This window comes from Oncorhynchus keta, chromosome 22 (assembly GCF_023373465.1).
Source record: "Oncorhynchus keta strain PuntledgeMale-10-30-2019 chromosome 22, Oket_V2, whole genome shotgun sequence".
Lineage (NCBI taxonomy): Eukaryota > Metazoa > Chordata > Actinopteri > Salmoniformes > Salmonidae > Oncorhynchus > Oncorhynchus keta.
This window is the reverse complement of record NC_068442.1, coordinates 52,328,006-52,346,697: the sequence shown is the minus strand read 5'-3', so window position 1 is coordinate 52,346,697 and position 18,692 is coordinate 52,328,006. Positions and strand designations below refer to the sequence as shown.

Here is an 18,692-nt window from a genome sequence, read left to right as displayed (position 1 = left end):
GGCTTTCTGTATCGCCTGAAATTGACCTCAACCTTGCAGCAGACACTGTCAGTGAGACCAGTTAGACCCCGTCTATTATCGATGTAATATTTGTAATCAGAATCAGTCTTCATAATCACTTCACAGTACAAAGTGTATCGATATCAATGCATAATGGTCATGTGAATCATTGTGATGATGACGATGCTATTTAGCTGCTCTTATGTAGCCATTGCCAGGGGCTAAGATACATTTCATTTATTTATCCAGGCAAGTCAGTTATTAAGAACAAATTCTTATTTACAATGACGGCCTACAGGGGAACAGTGGGTTAACTGCCTTGTTCAGGGGGGCAGACCGACATCATTTTTACCTTGTCAGCTCGGTGATTCGATCTTGCAACCTTTCGGTTACTGGCCCAATGCTCTGCCTCAAAATGAGGAACAAGCCAGGGGCTAAGTCGACTCTGAAGAGACGATTAAACATTTCCCTGTCACTGACACAGCCACTGGCCTACGGGCCCTGGTCAAAAACAGTGCACTCTGTAGGGAATAGGGTGCCATAGGGCTCTGGTTTAAAATAGTGCACTCTGTAGGGAATAGGGTGCCATTTGGTTTCGCATCCCACTGTATTTGAGATCTGAGGAACATCGGCCAGTGTGGCCTGGGTAGGGTTTAGGGTTTCAGGTACATTAACCAGCCATGACAAAAACACGAGACACCTAATTTACTAGATCAGGTTTAATGTATAGGTCTAATGATAAACCAGACAAAGACAGACAGAATGCACACACACACACACACACACACACACACACACACACACACACACACACACACACACACACACACACACACACACACAAACGGGGACGGGGGTTTATATGTCCCCTTCTTTGCAGTTGTCTGGCCCTGGGGGGGGATGAGAGAGAGCGAGGAGTGGAGGTCTTTGTGCATCATGCTCTTTGGAGGCAGAGGGAGGTGGGTAGAGGAAGATAGACAAGAGAGAGAGAGAGAGAGAGAGAGCTGGTAGGAGGAAGGTAGAGTGCGAGAGAGAGAGCTGGGAGGAGGAAGGTAGATGAGAGAGAGAGAGATGGGAGGAGGAAAGTAGATGAGAGAGAGAGAGCTGGGAGGAGGAAGGTAGATGAGAGAGAGGAAGGGGTTAAATCCCAGCTCCAGCCTCTCTGTCTATTTGTTTCTCTGGGACTATGGGAGGGGTTAAATCCCTGCTCCAGCCTCTCTGTCGGTGGGGGGTAAAGACCCAGGCCTGTCTCTCTTGGACTGTCAGGGAAACATCCCTTCTGTCAGGCCTGCTGACACACCCAGATTTCCTCTCTGTCTCTCTCTCTCTCTCTCTCTCTCTCTCTCTCTCTCTCTCTCTCTCTCTGTCTCTGTCTCTGTCTCTCTCTGTCTCTCTCTCTCTCTCTCCCTCTCTCCCTCTCTCTCTCTGTCTCTCTGTCTCTCTGTCTCTCTGTCTCTCTGTCTCTCTCTCTCTCCCTCTCTCCCTCTCTCTCCCTCTCTCTCTCTGTCTCTGTCTCTATTGAGTAGACCAGCTCATCCATGGCTGTCTGACTGACAAAGCATCACCAAAAGTCAGACACATACTGTACGAGAGACATCAACCAAAGCATCAGGAAGCAGCAGGTATAGGAGACAGATATGATGGGAGGATATCAAACTGGAAACACATGTTGTTTTCACCTCTGTATGAAAGGGAACACACGTCACACACCCCCCCCCCACACACACACACACACACACACACACACACACACACACACACACACACACACACACACACACACACACACACACACACACACACACACAGACACAGACACAGAAACAGACACGCACACACACAGACACACACACACAGACACAGAAACAGACACACACACACACACACACACACACACACACACACACACACACACACACACACACACACACACACACACACACACACACACACACACACACACACACACACACACACACACACACACACACACACGACACACACACACACACACACAAACACAAACACACACACACACGTCACACACAGACACACACACACACAGACACGTGTCACACACACACAAACACACACACGTCACACACAGACACACACACACACACGTCACACACACACACACACACACACACACACACACACACACACACACACACACACACACACACACACACACACACACACACACACACACACACACACACACACACGTCACACACACACACACACACACACAGACACGTGTCACACACACACCATAACGAGACAATAAAGAGCCCGAGAACACCTGCTATCTGAACTGAAATGAGCTTTTCATTATAACCTGTCTAAATTACACCTGTCACTCCGAGACCTGGCGTCCTCCATAAACCCTGTCACTCCGAGACATGGCGTCTTTCATATACTCAACACCTTTACAGTCTGGGTTTCCATCCGAAACACTTTGACCTTCTGTTAAAAAGGCTGTGTTGGAGATTAGAGATATAACAGTGAAATACTAACGGGTCTTTCAACAATGCAGAGAGAAACATAGATGTAATAGAAAACATAAAAACGCAAGAATAATTGGGGCGGCAGGTAAGCATAGTTCTGCCCCATGAACAAGGCAGTTAACCCACTGTTCCTTGGCCAGTTAACCCACTGTTCCTAGGGCAGTTAACCCACTGTTCCTAGACCAGTTAACCCACTGTTCCTAGGCCAGTTAACCCACTGTTCCTAGACCAGTTAAACCACTGTTCCTAGGCCAGTTAACCCACTGTTCCTAGGCCAGTTAACCCACTGTTCCTAGGCCAGTTAACCCACTGTTCCTAGACCAGTTAACCCACTGTTCCTAGACCAGTTAACCCACTATTCCTAGACCAGTTAACCCACTGTTCCTAGACCAGTTAACCAACTGTTCCTAGGCCAGTTAAACCACTGTTCCTAGACCAGTTAACCCACTGTTCCTAGACCAGTTAACCCACTGTTCCTAGGCCAGTTAACCCACTGTTCCTAGGCCAGTTAACCCACTGTTCCTAGGCCAGTTAACCCACTGTTCCTAGACCAGTTAACCCACTGTTCCTAGGCCAGTTAACCCACTGTTCCTAGACCAGTTAACCCACTGTTCCTAGGCCAGTTAACCCACTGTTCCTAGGCCAGTTAACCCACTGTTCCTAGGCCAGTTAACCCACTGTTCCTAGGCCAGTTAACCCACTGTTCCTTGGCCAGTTAACCCACTGTTCCTAGACCAGTTAACCCACTGTTCCTAGACCAGTTAACCCACTGTTCCTAGGCCAGTTAACCCACTGTTCCTAGACCAGTTAACCCACTGTTCCTATGCCAGTTAACCCACTGTTCCTAGGCCAGTTAACCCACTGTTCCTAGACCAGTTAACCCACTGTTCCTAGGGCAGTTAACCCACTGTTCCTAGACCAGTTAACCCACTGTTCCTAGGCCAGTTAACCCACTGTTCCTAGGCCAGTTAACCCACTGTTCCTAGACCAGTTAAACCACTGTTCCTAGGCCAGTTAACCCACTGTTCCTAGGCCAGTTAACCCACTGTTCCTAGGCCAGTTAACCCACTGTTCCTAGGCCAGTTAACCCACTGTTCCTAGACCAGTTAACCCACTGTTCCTAGACCAGTTAAACCACTGTTCCTAGGCCAGTTAAACCACTGTTCCTAAGCCAGTTAAACCACTGTTCCTAGACCAGTTAAACCACTGTTCCTAGGCCAGTTAAACCACTGTTCCTAGACCAGTTCACCCACTGTTCCTAGGCCAGTTAAACCACTGTTCCTAGACCAGTTAAACCACTGTTCCTAGGCCAGTTCACCCACTGTTCCTAGGCCAGTTAACCCACTGTTCCTAGACCAGTTAACCCACTGTTCCTAGGCCAGTTAACCCACTGTTCCTAGGCCAGTTAACCCACTGTTCCTAGGCCAGTTAACCCACTGTTCCTAGACCAGTTAAACCACTGTTCCTAGGCCAGTTAACCCACTGTTCCTAGGCCAGTTAACCCACTGTTCCTAGGCCAGTTAACCCACTGTTCCTAGGCCAGTTAACCCACTGTTCCTAGACCAGTTAACCCACTGTTCCTAGACCAGTTAAACCACTGTTCCTAGGCCAGTTAAACCACTGTTCCTCGGCCAGTTAAACCACTGTTCCTAGACCAGTTAAACCACTGTTCCTAGACCAGTTAACCCACTGTTCCTAGACCAGTTAACCCACTGTTCCTAGACCAGTTCACCCACTGTTCCTAGACCAGTTAACCCACTGTTCCTAGACCAGTTAACCCACTACTCCTAGACCAGTAAACCCACTGTTCCTAGACCAGTTAACCCACTGTTCCTAGGCCAGTAAACCCACTGTTCCTAGACCAGTTCACCCACTGTTCCTAGGCCAGTTAAACCACTGTTCCTAGACCAGTTAAACCACTGTTCCTAGGCCAGTTCACCCACTGTTCCTAGGCCAGTTAACCCACTGTTCCTAGACCAGTTAACCAACTGTTCCTAGGCCAGTTAACCCACTGTTCCTAGGCCAGTTAACCCACTGTTCCTAGGCCAGTTAACCCACTGTTCCTAGACCAGTTAACCCACTGTTCCTAGGCCAGTTAACCCACTGTTCCTTGGCCAGTTAACCCACTGTTCCTAGGGCAGTTAACCCACTGTTCCTAGACCAGTTAACCCACTGTTCCTAGGCCAGTTAACCCACTGTTCCTAGGCCAGTTAACCCACTGTTCCTAGGCCAGTTAACCCACTGTTCCTAGACCAGTTAAACCACTGTTCCTAGGCCAGTTAACCCACTGTTCCTAGGCCAGTTAACCCACTGTTCCTAGGCCAGTTAAACCACTGTTCCTAGGCCAGTTAACCCACTGTTCCTAGGCCAGTTGACCCACTGTTCCTAGGCCAGTTAACCCACTGTTCCTAGGCCAGTTAACCCACTGTTCCTAGACCAGTTAACCCACTGTTCCTAGACCAGTTAAACCACTGTTCCTATGCCAGTTAAACCACTGTTCCTCGGCCAGTTAAACCACTGTTCCTAGACCAGTTAAACCACTGTTCCTAGACCAGTTAAACCACTGTTCCTAGGCCAGTTAAACCACTGTTCCTCGGCCAGTTAAACCACTGTTCCTAGGCCAGTTAACCCACAGTTCCTAGGCCAGTTAACCCACTGTTCCTAGACCAGTTAACCCACTGTTCCTAGGCCAGTTAAACCACGGTTCCTAGACCAGTTAAACCACTGTTCCTAGACCAGTTAAACCACTGTTCCTCGGCCAGTTAAACCACTGTTCCTAGGCCAGTTAACCCACTGTTCCTAGGCCAGTTAACCCACTGTTCCTAGGCCAGTTAACCCACTGTTCCTAGACCAGTTAACCCACTGTTCCTAGACCAGTTAAACCACTGTTCCTAGGCCAGTTAAACCACTGTTCCTCGGCCAGTTAAACCACTGTTCCTAGACCAGTTAAACCACTGTTCCTAGACCAGTTAACCCACTGTTCCTAGACCAGTTAACCCACTGTTCCTAGACCAGTTCACCCACTGTTCCTAGACCAGTTAACCCACTGTTCCTAGACCAGTTAACCCACTACTCCTAGACCAGTAAACCCACTGTTCCTAGACCAGTTAACCCACTGTTCCTAGGCCAGTAAACCCACTGTTCCTAGACCAGTTCACCCACTGTTCCTAGGCCAGTTAAACCACTGTTCCTAGACCAGTTAAACCACTGTTCCTAGGCCAGTTCACCCACTGTTCCTAGGCCAGTTAACCCACTGTTCCTAGACCAGTTAACCAACTGTTCCTAGGCCAGTTAACCCACTGTTCCTAGGCCAGTTAACCCACTGTTCCTAGGCCAGTTAACCCACTGTTCCTAGACCAGTTAACCCACTGTTCCTAGGCCAGTTAACCCACTGTTCCTTGGCCAGTTAACCCACTGTTCCTAGGGCAGTTAACCCACTGTTCCTAGACCAGTTAACCCACTGTTCCTAGGCCAGTTAACCCACTGTTCCTAGACCAGTTAAACCACTGTTCCTAGGCCAGTTAACCCACTGTTCCTAGGCCAGTTAACCCACTGTTCCTAGGCCAGTTAAACCACTGTTCCTAGGCCAGTTAACCCACTGTTCCTAGGCCAGTTGACCCACTGTTCCTAGGCCAGTTAACCCACTGTTCCTAGGCCAGTTAACCCACTGTTCCTAGACCAGTTAACCCACTGTTCCTAGACCAGTTAAACCACTGTTCCTATGCCAGTTAAACCACTGTTCCTCGGCCAGTTAAACCACTGTTCCTAGACCAGTTAAACCACTGTTCCTAGACCAGTTAAACCACTGTTCCTAGGCCAGTTAAACCACTGTTCCTCGGCCAGTTAAACCACTGTTCCTAGGCCAGTTAACCCACAGTTCCTAGGCCAGTTAACCCACTGTTCCTAGACCAGTTAACCCACTGTTCCTAGGCCAGTTAAACCACGGTTCCTAGACCAGTTAAACCACTGTTCCTAGACCAGTTTACCCACTGTTCCTAGACCAGTTAACCCACTGTTCATAGGCCAGTTTACCCACTGTTCCTAGGCCAGTTAAACCACTGTTCCTAGACCAGTTTACCCACTGTTCCTAGGCCAGTTAAACCACTGTTCCTAGACCAGTTAAACCACTGTTCCTAGACCAGTTAACCCACTGTTCCTAGGCCAGTTAAACCACTGTTCCTAGACCAGTTAACCCACTGTTCCTAGACCAGTTAAACCACTGTTCCTAGACCAGTTAAACCACTGTTCCTAGACCAGTTAAACCACTGTTCCTAGACCAGTTAACCCACTGTTCCTAGGCCAGTTAAACCCACTGTTCCTAGGCCAGTTAACCCACAGTTCCTAGGCCAGTTAACCCACTGTTCCTAGACCAGTTAACCCACTGTTCCTAGGCCAGTTAACCCACAGTTCCTAGGCCAGTTAACCCACTGTTCCTAGACCAGTTAACCACTGTTCCTAGGCCAGTTAAACCACGGTTCCTAGACCAGTGAAACCACTGTTCCTAGACCAGTTTACCCACTGTTCCTAGACCAGTTAACCCACTGTTCATAGGCCAGTTTACCCACTGTTCCTAAGCCAGTTAAACTACTGTTCCTAGACCAGTTTACCCACTGTTCCTAGGCCAGTTAAACCACTGTTCCTAGACCAGTTAAACCACTGTTCCTAGACCAGTTAAACCACTGTTCCTAGACCAGTTAAACCACTGTTCCTAGACCAGTTAACCCACTGTTCCTAGGCCAGTTAAACCACTGTTCCTAGACCAGTTAACCCACTGTTCCTAGACCAGTTAAACCACTGTTCCTAGGCCAGTTAACCCACTGTTCCTAGACCAGTTAAACCACTGTTCCTAGGCCAGTTAACCCACTGTTCCTAGACCAGTTAACCCACTGTTCCTAGGCCGTCATTGTAAATACGAATTTGTTCTTTAACTGATTTGCCTGGTTAAATAAATAAATAATTACACATATATACACACACTGCTCAGGACAAGCTGTCTTGTCTCAATGGAATCACACCACTACGAGCAGTGAATACTTAGAGTCTGCCCCACCCTTCTTAGTCTGTCCCCTTATCACCCTCCTTAGTCTGCCCCCTTATCACCCTCCTTAGAATCTGCCCCCTTATCACCCTCCTTAGATTCTGCCCCCTTATCACCCTCCTTAGAGTGTGCCCCCTTATCACCCTCCTTAGAGTCTGCCCCCTAACACCCTCCTTAGATTCTGCCCCCTTATCACCCTCCTTAGTGTCTGTCCCCTAACACCCTCCTTAGTGTCTGTCCCCTAACACCCTCCTTAGTGTCTGCCCCCTTATCACCCTCCTTAGAGTCTGCCCCTAACACCCTCCTTAGATTCTGCCCCCTTATCACCCTCCTTAGAGTCTGCCCCCTTATCACCCTCCTTAGAGTCTGCCCCCTAACACCCTCCTTAGATTCTGCCCCCTTATCACCCTCCTTAGAGTCTGCCCCCTTATCACCCTCCTTAGAGTCTGCCCCCTTATCACCCTCCTTAGAGTCTGCCCCCTAACACCCTCCTTAGATTCTGCCCCCTATCACCCTCCTTAGTGTCTGCCCCCTTATTACCCTCCTTAGTGTCTGCCCCCTTTTCACCCTCCTTAGTGTCTGCCCCCTTATCACCCTCCTTAGTGTCTGCCCCCTTATTACCCTCCTTAGAGTCTGCCCCCTAACACCCTCCTTAGAGTCTGCCCCATTATCACCCTCCTTAGTGTCTGCCCCCTTTATTACCCTCCTTAGTGTCTGCCCCCTTATTACCCTCCTTAGTGTCTGCCCCCTAACACCCTCCTTAGATTCTGCCCCCTTATCACCCTCCTTAGCGTCTGCCCCCTTATTACCCTCCTTAGTGTCTGCCCCCTTATCACCCTCCTTAGTGTCTGCCCCCTTATCACCCTCCTTAGAGTCTGCCCCCTTATCACCCTCCTTAGAGTCTGCCCCCTAACACCCTCCTTATATTCTGCCCCCTTATCACCCTCCTTAGAGTCTGCCCCCTTATCACCCTCCTTAGAGTCTGCCCCCATATCACCCTCCTTAGAGTCTGCCCCCTAACACCCTCCTTAGATTCTGCCCCCTTATTACCCTCCTTAGTGTCTGCCCCCTTTTCACCCTCCTTAGTGTCTGCCCCCTTATCACCCTCCTTAGTGTCTGCCCCCTTATTACCCTCCTTAGAGTCTGCCCCCTAACACCCTCCTTAGAGTCTGCCCCATTATCACCCTCCTTAGTGTCTGCCCCCTTATTACCCTCCTTAGTGTCTGCCCCCTAACACCCTCCTTAGAGTCTGCCCCCTAACACCCTCCTTAGATTCTGCCCCCTTATCACCCTCCTTAGTGTCTGTCCCCTAACACCCTCCTTAGTGTCTGTCCCCTAACACCCTCCTTAGTGTCTGCCCCCTTATCACCCTCCTTAGAGTCTGCCCCCTAACACCCTCCTTAGATTCTGCCCCCTTATCACCCTCCTTAGAGTCTGCCCCATATCACCCTCCTTAGAGTCTGCCCCCTAACACCCTCCTTAGATTCTGCCCCCTTATCACCCTCCTTAGTGTCTGCCCCCTTATTACCCTCCTTAGTGTCTGCCCCCTTATCACCCTCCTTAGTGTCTGCCCCCTTATCACCCTCCTTAGTGTCTGCCCCCTTATTACCCTCCTTAGAGTCTGCCCCCTAACACCCTCCTTAGAGTCTGCCCCCTAACACCCTCCTTAGAGTCTGCCCCCTTATCACCCTCCTTAGAGTCTGCCCCCTTATCACCCTCCTTAGAGTCTGCCCCCTTATCACCCTCCTTAGAGTCTGCCCCCTAACACAATCCTTAGAGTATGCCCCCTTATCACCCTCCTTAGAGTCTTAAATTGCATCCCAAATGGCACCCTATTCCCTAAGTAGTGCACTACTTTTGACCAGAGCCCGTAGGGGAATAAAGATACCTAATATAGTAAGGGGAGAGTCTACCATTGAACCAGTATGGACAGAGAACCGCCTGCTGAGAGCCTCTAAATAGGGTGGTGGCATTGTGTTGGAGGGGCTTGCAAGACAATACCTGGCACCAGGCACACAATGCTGTCCCATCAATGCGGTCCCATCTATCCTGTTCCATCAATGCTATCCCATCATTCCTGTCCCATCAATGCTGTCCCATCAATGCTGTCCCATCTATCCTGTTCTATCAATGCTGTCCCATCATTCCTGTCCCATCAATGCTGTCCCATCATTCCTGTTCCATCAATGCTGTCCCATCAATGCTGTCCCATCATTCCTGTCCCATCAATGCTGTCCCATCATTCCTGTCCCATCAATGCTGTCCCATCATTCCTGTTCCATCAATGCTGTCCCATCATTCCTGTTCCATCAATGCGGTCCCATCTATCCTGTTCCATCAATGCTGTCCCATCCATGCTGTCCCATCCATGCTGTCCCATCAATGCTGTCCCATCAATGCTGTCCCATCTATCCTGTCCCATCATTCCTGTTCCATCAATGCTGTCCCATCCATGCTGTCCCATCCATGCTGTCCCATCCATGCTGTCCCATCAATGCTGTCCCATCTATCCTGTCCCATCCATGCTGTCCCATCAATGCTGTCCCATCAATGCTGTCCCATCCATGCTGTCCCATCCATGCTGTCCCATCCATGATGTCCCATCCATGCTGTCCCATCCATGCTGTCCCATCCATAATGTCCCATCCATAAAAAGTAAGTCTGAGGAGGGTTTAGAATGCTGCTGATTTTAAGGTAAACTTCTTGTAAACACAGTGACACTTAAATGGTTTAAGTTAAGTGGATGTGTTTTTCATGACATGGTACATTTCATTGTTGCCGTAAGTTAACAGAGAGGTCACAGACAGGTCACGGTGAGGTCACGGTGAGGTTACAGAGAGAAAGACAGCTGTGACTGCACCCAGCTACATTCAGAGAAGGTGAGAGAGAGATCGTCTCCTGAGATGAGATGACGTGGGAAATGCCCCTGGCACAGCAAACAGAATGTTCTCGTAGGTAATCGTAGGTAATCTTAATCAATTATGTGCCCCGATTGGTCCATCGAACTCCCATGAACCCCCCCCCATCTGTATTCTGTGCTGCAAAGGAGCTGATTGGTCCACCGAACTCCCATGAACCCCCCCATCTGTATTCTGTGCTGCAAAGGAGCTCATTGGTCCACCGAACTCCCATGAACCCACCCATCTGTATTCTGTGCTGCAGAGGAGCTGATTGGTCCATCGAACTCCCATGAACCCACCCATCTGTATTCTGTGCTGCAAAGGAGCTGATTGGTCCACCGAACTCCCATGACCCCCCCCCATCTGTATTCTGTGCTGCAAAGGAGCTCATTGGTCCACCGAACTCGCATGAACCCTCCCCATCTGTATTCTGTGCTGCAAAGGAGCTGATTGGTCCACCGAACTCCCATGAACCCCCACATCTGTATTCTGTGCTGCAAAGGAGCTGATTGGTCCACCGAACTCCCATGAACCCCCATCTGTAATCTGTGCTGCAAAGGAGCTGATTGGTCCACCGAACTCCCATGAACCCCCCCATCTGTATTCTGTGCTGCAGAGGAGCTGATTGGTCCATCGAACTCCCATGAACCTCCCCCCCCCTCCATCTGTATTCTGTGCTGCAGAGGGTGCAGCCCAAATTACCCCCTTCTTTCAGAGAAGATTACCACAGAAGGAATCCTACAGTACAAGGACGTCCCAATGTTATCCCTCTCCCTCTATTGGTTAAGATGCAGAGATGGCCGTCCCTCCCTCTCTCTCTATTGGTTAAGATGCAGAGATGGTCGTCACTCCCTCTCTCTCTATTGGTTAAGATGCAGAGATGGCCGTCCCTCCCTCTCTCTCTATTGGTTAAGATGCAGAGATGGTCGTCACTCTCTCTCTCTCTATTGGTTAAGATGCAGAGATGTCCGTCCCTCCCTCTCTCTCTATTGGTTAAGATGCAGAGATGGTCGTCACTCCCTCTCTCTCTATTGGTTAAGATGCAGAGATGGTCGTCCCTCCCTCTCTCTCTATTGGTTAAGATGCAGAGATGTCCGTCCCTCCCTCTCTCTCTATTGGTTAAGATGCAGAGATGGCCGTCCCTCCCTCTCTCTCTATTGGTTAAGATGCAGAGATGGTCGTCACTCCCTCTCTCTCTATTGGTTAAGATGCAGAGATGGTCGTCACTCCCTCTCTCTCTATTGGTTAAGATGCAGAGATGGCCGTCCCTCCCTCTCTCTCTATTGGTTAAGATGCAGAGATGGTCGTCACTCCCTCTCTCTCTATTGGTTAAGATGCAGAGATGGCCGTCCCTCCCTCTCTCTCTATTGGTTAAGATGCAGAGATGGCCGTCCCTCCCTCTCTCTCTATTGGTTATGATGCAGAGATGGCTGTCCCTCCCTCTCTCTCTATTGGTTAAGATGCAGAGATGGCCGTCGTTCCCTCTCTCTATTGGTTAAGATGCAGAGATGGCCGTCCTTCCCTCTCTCTATTGGTTAAGATGCAGAGATGGCTGTCCATCCCTCTCTCTATTGGTTAAGATGCAGAAATGGTCATCACTCCATCTCTCTCCTGGTTATGTTGCAGAGACAGAGGCCAGTGCCATATGACAGGGCCTATAGGGCTGGTCATAGCTACTGTAAGAAGGGCTTATAGGGCTGGTCATAGCTACTGTAAGAAGGGCCTATAGGGCTGGTCATAGCTACTGTAAGAAGGGCCTATAGTGCTGGTCATATCTACTGTAAGAAGGGCCTATAGGGCTGGTCATAGCTACTGTAAGAAGGGCCTATAGGGCTGGTCATATCTACTGTAAGAAGGGCCTATAGGGCTGGTCATATCTACTGTAAGAAGGGCCTATAGGGCTGGTCATATCTACTGTAAGAAGGGCATATAGGGCTGGTCATAGCTACTGTAAGAAGAGCCTATAGGGCTGGTCATAGCTACTGTAAGAAGGGCCTATAGGGCTGGTCATAGTTACTGTAAGAAGGGCCTATAGGGCTGGTCATAGCTACTGTAAGAAGGGCCTATAGGGCTGGTCATAGCTACTGTAAGAAGGGCCTATAGGACTGGTCATAGCTACTGTAAGAAGGGCCTATAGGGCTGGTCATAGCTACTGTAAGAAGGGCCTATAGGGCTGGTCATAGCTACTGTAAGAAGGGCCTATAGGGCTGGTCAGCTACTGTAAGAAGGGCCTATACGGCTGGTCATAGCTACTGTAAGAAGGGCCTATAGGGCTGGTCAGCTTCTGTAAGAAGGGCCTATAAGGCTGGTCATAGCTACTGTAAGAAGGGCCTATAGGGCTGGTCAGCTACTGTAAGAAGGGCATATAGGGCTGGTCATAGTTACTGTACGAAGGGCCTATAGGGCTGGTCATAGTTACTGTAAGAAGGGCCTATAGGGCTGGTCATAGCTACTGTAAGAAGGGCCTATAGGGCTGGTCATAGCTACTGTAAGAAGGGCCTATAGGGCTCTGGTCATAGCTACTGTAAGAAGGGCCTATAGGGCTGGTCATAGCTACTGTAAGAAGGGCCTATAGGGCTGGTCATAGCTACTGTAAGAAGGGCCTATAGGGCTGGTCATATCTACTGTAAGAAGGGCCTATAGGGCTGGTCATAGCTACTGTAAGAAGGGCTTATAGGGCTGGTCATAGCTACTGTAAGAAGGGCCTATAGGGCTGGTCATAGCTACTGTAAGAAGGGCCTATAGTGCTGGTCATATCTACTGTAAGAAGGGCCTATAGGGCTGGTCATAGCTACTGTAAGAAGGGCCTATAGGGCTGGTCATATCTACTGTAAGAAGGGCCTATAGGGCTGGTCATATCTACTGTAAGAAGGGCCTATAGGGCTGGTCATATCTACTGTAAGAAGGGCATATAGGGCTGGTCATAGCTACTGTAAGAAGAGCCTATAGGGCTGGTCATAGCTACTGTAAGAAGGGCCTATAGGGCTGGTCATAGTTACTGTAAGAAGGGCCTATAGGGCTGGTCATAGCTACTGTAAGAAGGGCCTATAGGGCTGGTCATAGCTACTGTAAGAAGGGCCTATAGGACTGGTCATAGCTACTGTAAGAAGGGCCTATAGGGCTGGTCATAGCTACTGTAAGAAGGGCCTATAGGGCTGGTCATAGCTACTGTAAGAAGGGCCTATAGGGCTGGTCAGCTACTGTAAGAAGGGCCTATACGGCTGGTCATAGCTACTGTAAGAAGGGCCTATAGGGCTGGTCAGCTTCTGTAAGAAGGGCCTATAAGGCTGGTCATAGCTACTGTAAGAAGGGCCTATAGGGCTGGTCAGCTACTGTAAGAAGGGCATATAGGGCTGGTCATAGTTACTGTACGAAGGGCTTATAGGGCTGGTCATAGTTACTGTAAGAAGGGCCTATAGGGCTGGTCATAGCTACTGTAAGAAGGGCCTATAGGGCTGGTCATAGCTACTGTAAGAAGGGCCTATAGGGCTCTGGTCATAGCTACTGTAAGAAGGGCCTATAGGGCTGGTCATAGCTACTGTAAGAAGGGCCTATAGGGCTGGTCATAGCTACTGTAAGAAGGGCCTATAGGGCTGGTCATATCTACTGTAAGAAGGGCCTATAGGGCTGGTCATAGCTACTGTAAGAAGGGCCTATAGGGCTGGTCATAGCTACTGTAAGAAGGGCCTATAGGGCTGGTCATAGCTACTGTAAGAAGAGCCTATAGGGCTGGTCATAGCTACTGTAAGAAGGGGCTATAGGGCTGGTCATAGCTACTGTAAGAAGGGCCTATAGGGCTGGTCATAGCTACTGTAAGAAGGGCCTATAGGGCTGGTCATAGCTACTGTAAGAAGGGCCTATAGGGCTGGTCATAGCTACTGTAAGAAGGGCCTATAGGGCTGGTCATAGCTACTGTAAGAAGGGCCTATAGGGCTGGTCATAGCTACTGTAAGAAGGGCCTATAGGGCTGGTCATAGCTACTGTAAGAAGAGCCTATAGGGATGGTCATATCTACTGTAAGAAGGGCCTATAGGGCTGGTCATAGCTACTGTAAGAAGGGCCTATAGGGCTGGTCATAGCTACTGTAAGAAGGGCCTATAGGGCTGGTCATAGCTACTGTAAGGGCCTATAGGGATGGTCATAGCTACTGTAAGAAGGGCCTATAGGGATGGTCATAGCTACTGTAAGAAGAGCCTATATGGCTGGTCAGCTACCGTAAGAAGGGCCTATAGGGCTGGTCATAGCTACTGTAAGAAGGGCCTATAGGGCTGGTCATAGTTACTGTAAGAAGGGCCTATAGGGCTGGTCATAGTTACTGTAAGAAGGGCCTATAGGGCTGGTCATATTTACTGTAAGAAGGGCCTATAGGGCTGGTCATAGCTACTGTAAGAAGGGCCTATAGGGCTGGTCAGCTACTTTAAGAAGAGCCTATAGGGCTGGTCATATCTACTGTAAGAAGAGCCTATAGGGCTGGTCAAATCTACTGTAAGAAGGGCCTATAGGGCTGGTCATAGCTACTGTAAGAAGGGCCTATAGGGCTGGTCATAGTTACTGTAAGAAGGGCCTATAGGGCTGGGCTGGTCATAGTTACTGTAAGAAGGGCCTATAGGGCTGGTCATAGCTACTGTAAGAAGAGCCTATAGGGCTGGTCAAATCTACTGTAAGAAGGGCCTATAGGGCTCTGGTCATAGCTACTGTAAGAAGGGCCTATAGGGCTGGTCATAGCTACTGTAAGAAGGGCCTATAGGGCTGGTCAGCTACTGTAAGAAGGGCCTATAGGGCTGGTCATAGCTACTGTAAGGGCCTATAGGTCTGGTCATAGCTACTGTAAGAAGGGCCTATAGGGCTGGTCATAGCTACTGTAAGGGCCTATAGGTCTGGTCATAGCTACTGTAAGAAGGGCTTATAGGGCTGGTCATAGCTACTGTAAGAAGGGCCTATAGGGCTGGTCATAGCTACTGTAAGAAGGGCTTATAGGGCTGGTCATAGCTACTGTAAGAAGGGCCTATAGGGCTGGTCATAGCTACTGTAAGAAGGGCTTATAGGGCTGGTCATAGCTACTGTAAGAAGGGCCTATAGGGCTGGTCATAGCTACTGTAAGAAGAGCCTATAGGGATGGTCATATCTACTGTAAGAAGGGCCTATAGGGCTGGTCATAGCTACTGTAAGAAGGGCCTATAGGGCTGGTCATAGCTACTGTAAGAAGGGCCTATAGGGCTGGTCATAGTTACTGTAAGAAGGGCCTATAGGGCTGGTCATAGCTACTGTAAGAAGGGCCTATAGGGCTGGTCATAGCTACTGTAAGGGCCTATAGGGATGGTCATAGCTACTGTAAGAAGGGCCTATAGGGCTGGTCATAGCTACTGTAAGAAGAGCCTATAGGGCTGGTCAGCTACTGTAAGAAGGGCCTATAGGGCTGGTCATAGTTACTGTAAGAAGGGCCTATAGGGCTGGTCATAGCTACTGTAAGAAGGGCCTATAGGGATGGTCATAGCTACTGTAAGAAGAGCCTATAGGGCTGGTCAGCTACTGTAAGAAGGGCCTATAGGGCTGGTCATAGCTACTGTAAGAAGGGCCTATAGGGCTGGTCATAGTTACTGTAAGAAGGGCCTATAGGGCTGGTCATAGTTACTGTAAGAAGGGCCTATAGGGCTGGTCATAGCTACTGTAAGAAGGGCCTATAGGGCTGGTCAGCTACTTTAAGAAGAGCCTATAGGGCTGGTCATATCTACTGTAAGAAGAGCCTATAGGGCTGGTCAAATCTACTGTAAGAAGGGCCTATAGGGCTGGTCATAGTTACTGTAAGAAGGGCCTATAGGGCTGGTCATAGCTACTGTAAGAAGGGCCTATAGGGCTGGTCAGCTACTTTAAGAAGAGCCTATAGGGCTGGTCATATCTACTGTAAGAAGAGCCTATAGGGCTGGTCAAATCTACTGTAAGAATGGCCTATAGGGCTGGTCATAGCTACTGTAAGAAGGGCCTTTCCAATACTCCTTTCCTCTACACCCCCTGACCTGTTTTTTTGACTCGAGCCAGCCATGACATGAAGAAGGCTAGGGAACGGGGACCTGGTATTTTGACTCGAGCCAACCATGACATGAAGAAGGCTAGGGAACGGGGAGGTGGCGGGGGGGTGGATGAGCTAAATTAGGCCATATGCTAAATATTTTAGGGAAGCCAATCTATTATTGACCAATGGCTGTACCTTACTGAACTGTCTGGATATCAAGTCTCTCTGCAGTCTCCCTAACGCCATGGCTAAGAATTCTCTTCATAACTTGGGATCCCAAGAAACCAGGCCCGGACAATGGACAAGAGAGAGAGGTGACCCTCAAACCCCCCTCCCCAAAGTAATTTGTGGTGTCTCCCAGGTTCTTTCTAGCCTAGCCATACCATGAACATTGATCTTTACATTTTTTCTAACTGTACAATGGTATAGCAACACACATGCAACACACATGCAAGCTACACTAGCATAGGCAATAACCTTGTACTGTTAAACTGCTTCCGTTCCCAAAATAATAATCATTTTATTGTACAATTCTAACCATATGAAAACCAATCTATTAAAAGACAGAAACCCGTACGTACGTACAGTTCAACAACCACCCTCAGAAAGTGAAAATCACATGACCTAATGCCTCCACATTTACACGAACGAGGAAAAAGGAAACCGCAAATGAATGTCAGGTTCCGTAATTGACTGTTCAGTGGAAGGCTGTCTGAGGGCACCGTGGAGGCATAGTAATGTGTGTGTGTGTGTGTGTGTGTGTGTGTGTGTGTGTGTGTGTGTGTGTGTGTGTGTGTGTGTGTGTGTGTGTGTGTGTGTGTGTGTGTGTGTGTGTGTGTGTGTAAGTGTAATCTGGCTGGCTGAACACTGTGGAGTCATAGTAATGTGTGTGTGTGTGCGTGCGTGCGTGCGTGTGTGTGTGTGTGTGTGTGTGTGTGTGTGTGTGTGTGTGTGTGTGTGTGTGTGTGTGTGTGTGTGTGTGTGTGTGTGTGTGTGACATGTTAATGTTTGGCATTAAAAACAAAATGGCTGCCTTCCATTGTGATTCAGTTTTAACATCGTATATGTAAGTGAAAATGTAAGCGTGAAAGAATATTTAACAACGTTGTTCAAATCAAATCGAATCAACTTTTATTTGTCACATACACATGGTTAGCAGATGTTAATGCGAGTGTAGCGAAATGCTTGTGCTTCTAGTTCCGACAATGCAGTGATAACCAACAAGTAATCTAGCCTACAATTCCAAAACTACTGTCTTATACACAGTGTAAGGGGATAAAGAATATGTACATAAAGATATATGAGTGAGTGATGGTACAGAGCGGCATTACTGTAGTAATGACAGTGTTTTTTTACAAAGTGTGTGTGTGATTGCGTGTGTGTGTGTGTGTGTGTGTGTGTGTGTGTGTGTGTGTGTGTGTGTGTGTGTGTGTGTGTGTGTGTGTGTGTGTGTGTGTGTGTGTGTGTGTGTGTGTGTGTGTGCGTGATTGTGTGTGTGTGTGTGTGACACTCACTGGTTGTGTTTCCTGACATCTGGATGATGCATTTGCTGTCCTTCCCCATCTCTCTGGAGTTGAAGGGACGGACCCGCACCGCCACCTTCACAGAGGCCCCGGACATGGTGCCCCCTGCCTGGGACCAGCCTGCTCGGAGTGCCTCTCAAAACGGGCCCAAACACAAGGCCTGGGAGACGGTGCCCCCTGCCTGGGACCAGCCTGCTCGGAGTGCCTCTCGAAACGAGACCAAACACAGAGTCCAGGAGACGGGTATAGCAACACCTGAAATAGAAGAAGAAGAGTCCTTGCATCAAGGAATTGGAATTTCAGAATGTGTGGGGGGGGGACCGTTGGGATTTCAGAATGGGGGGGGCATGTCATCCCAGTCCCCAGTGAAGGTTGCGCCCCCGGTTTAAGGTATTGATTTGATGCAGCTATGACCTAATAATGCATAGTGTATAACCCCTACAATTGGTTTTCCAAATGAATAAGGATCCCCACTGACTGACATACAACAAGGCAACACTAAACATGTCGTTGTCGTTCCCCATGTGGATGCGTCTGATTCGCTCAGTCATGATTACTCAGTCTCCCTCTGAGTAAAGGAAGTCTCCCTCTGAGTAAAGGAAGTCTCCCTCTGAGTGAAGGAAGTCTCCCTCTGAGTAAAGGAAGTCTCCCTCTGAGTAAAGGAAGTCTCCCTCTGAGTAAAGGAAGTCTCCCTCTGAGTGAAGGAAGTCT

General features: G+C 49.0%; 1 protein-coding gene across 27 annotated transcripts in view; it reads right to left on the bottom strand.

Annotated features, from left to right (window-relative positions):
- LOC118380532 (kinesin-like protein KIF1A) overlaps nt 1-18,692 on the bottom strand; it is a 201,121-nt gene that overhangs the window by 167,533 nt on the left and 14,896 nt on the right. For all 27 annotated transcript variants that reach the window (XM_052475533.1, XM_052475537.1, XM_052475543.1 and 24 more), the window contains exon 2: nt 17,973-18,236. In XM_052475533.1, the coding sequence (XP_052331493.1) occupies nt 17,973-18,078 (106 nt within the window). In that variant the 5' untranslated portion in view covers nt 18,079-18,236. The remainder of the gene's footprint in view (nt 1-17,972; nt 18,237-18,692) is intronic.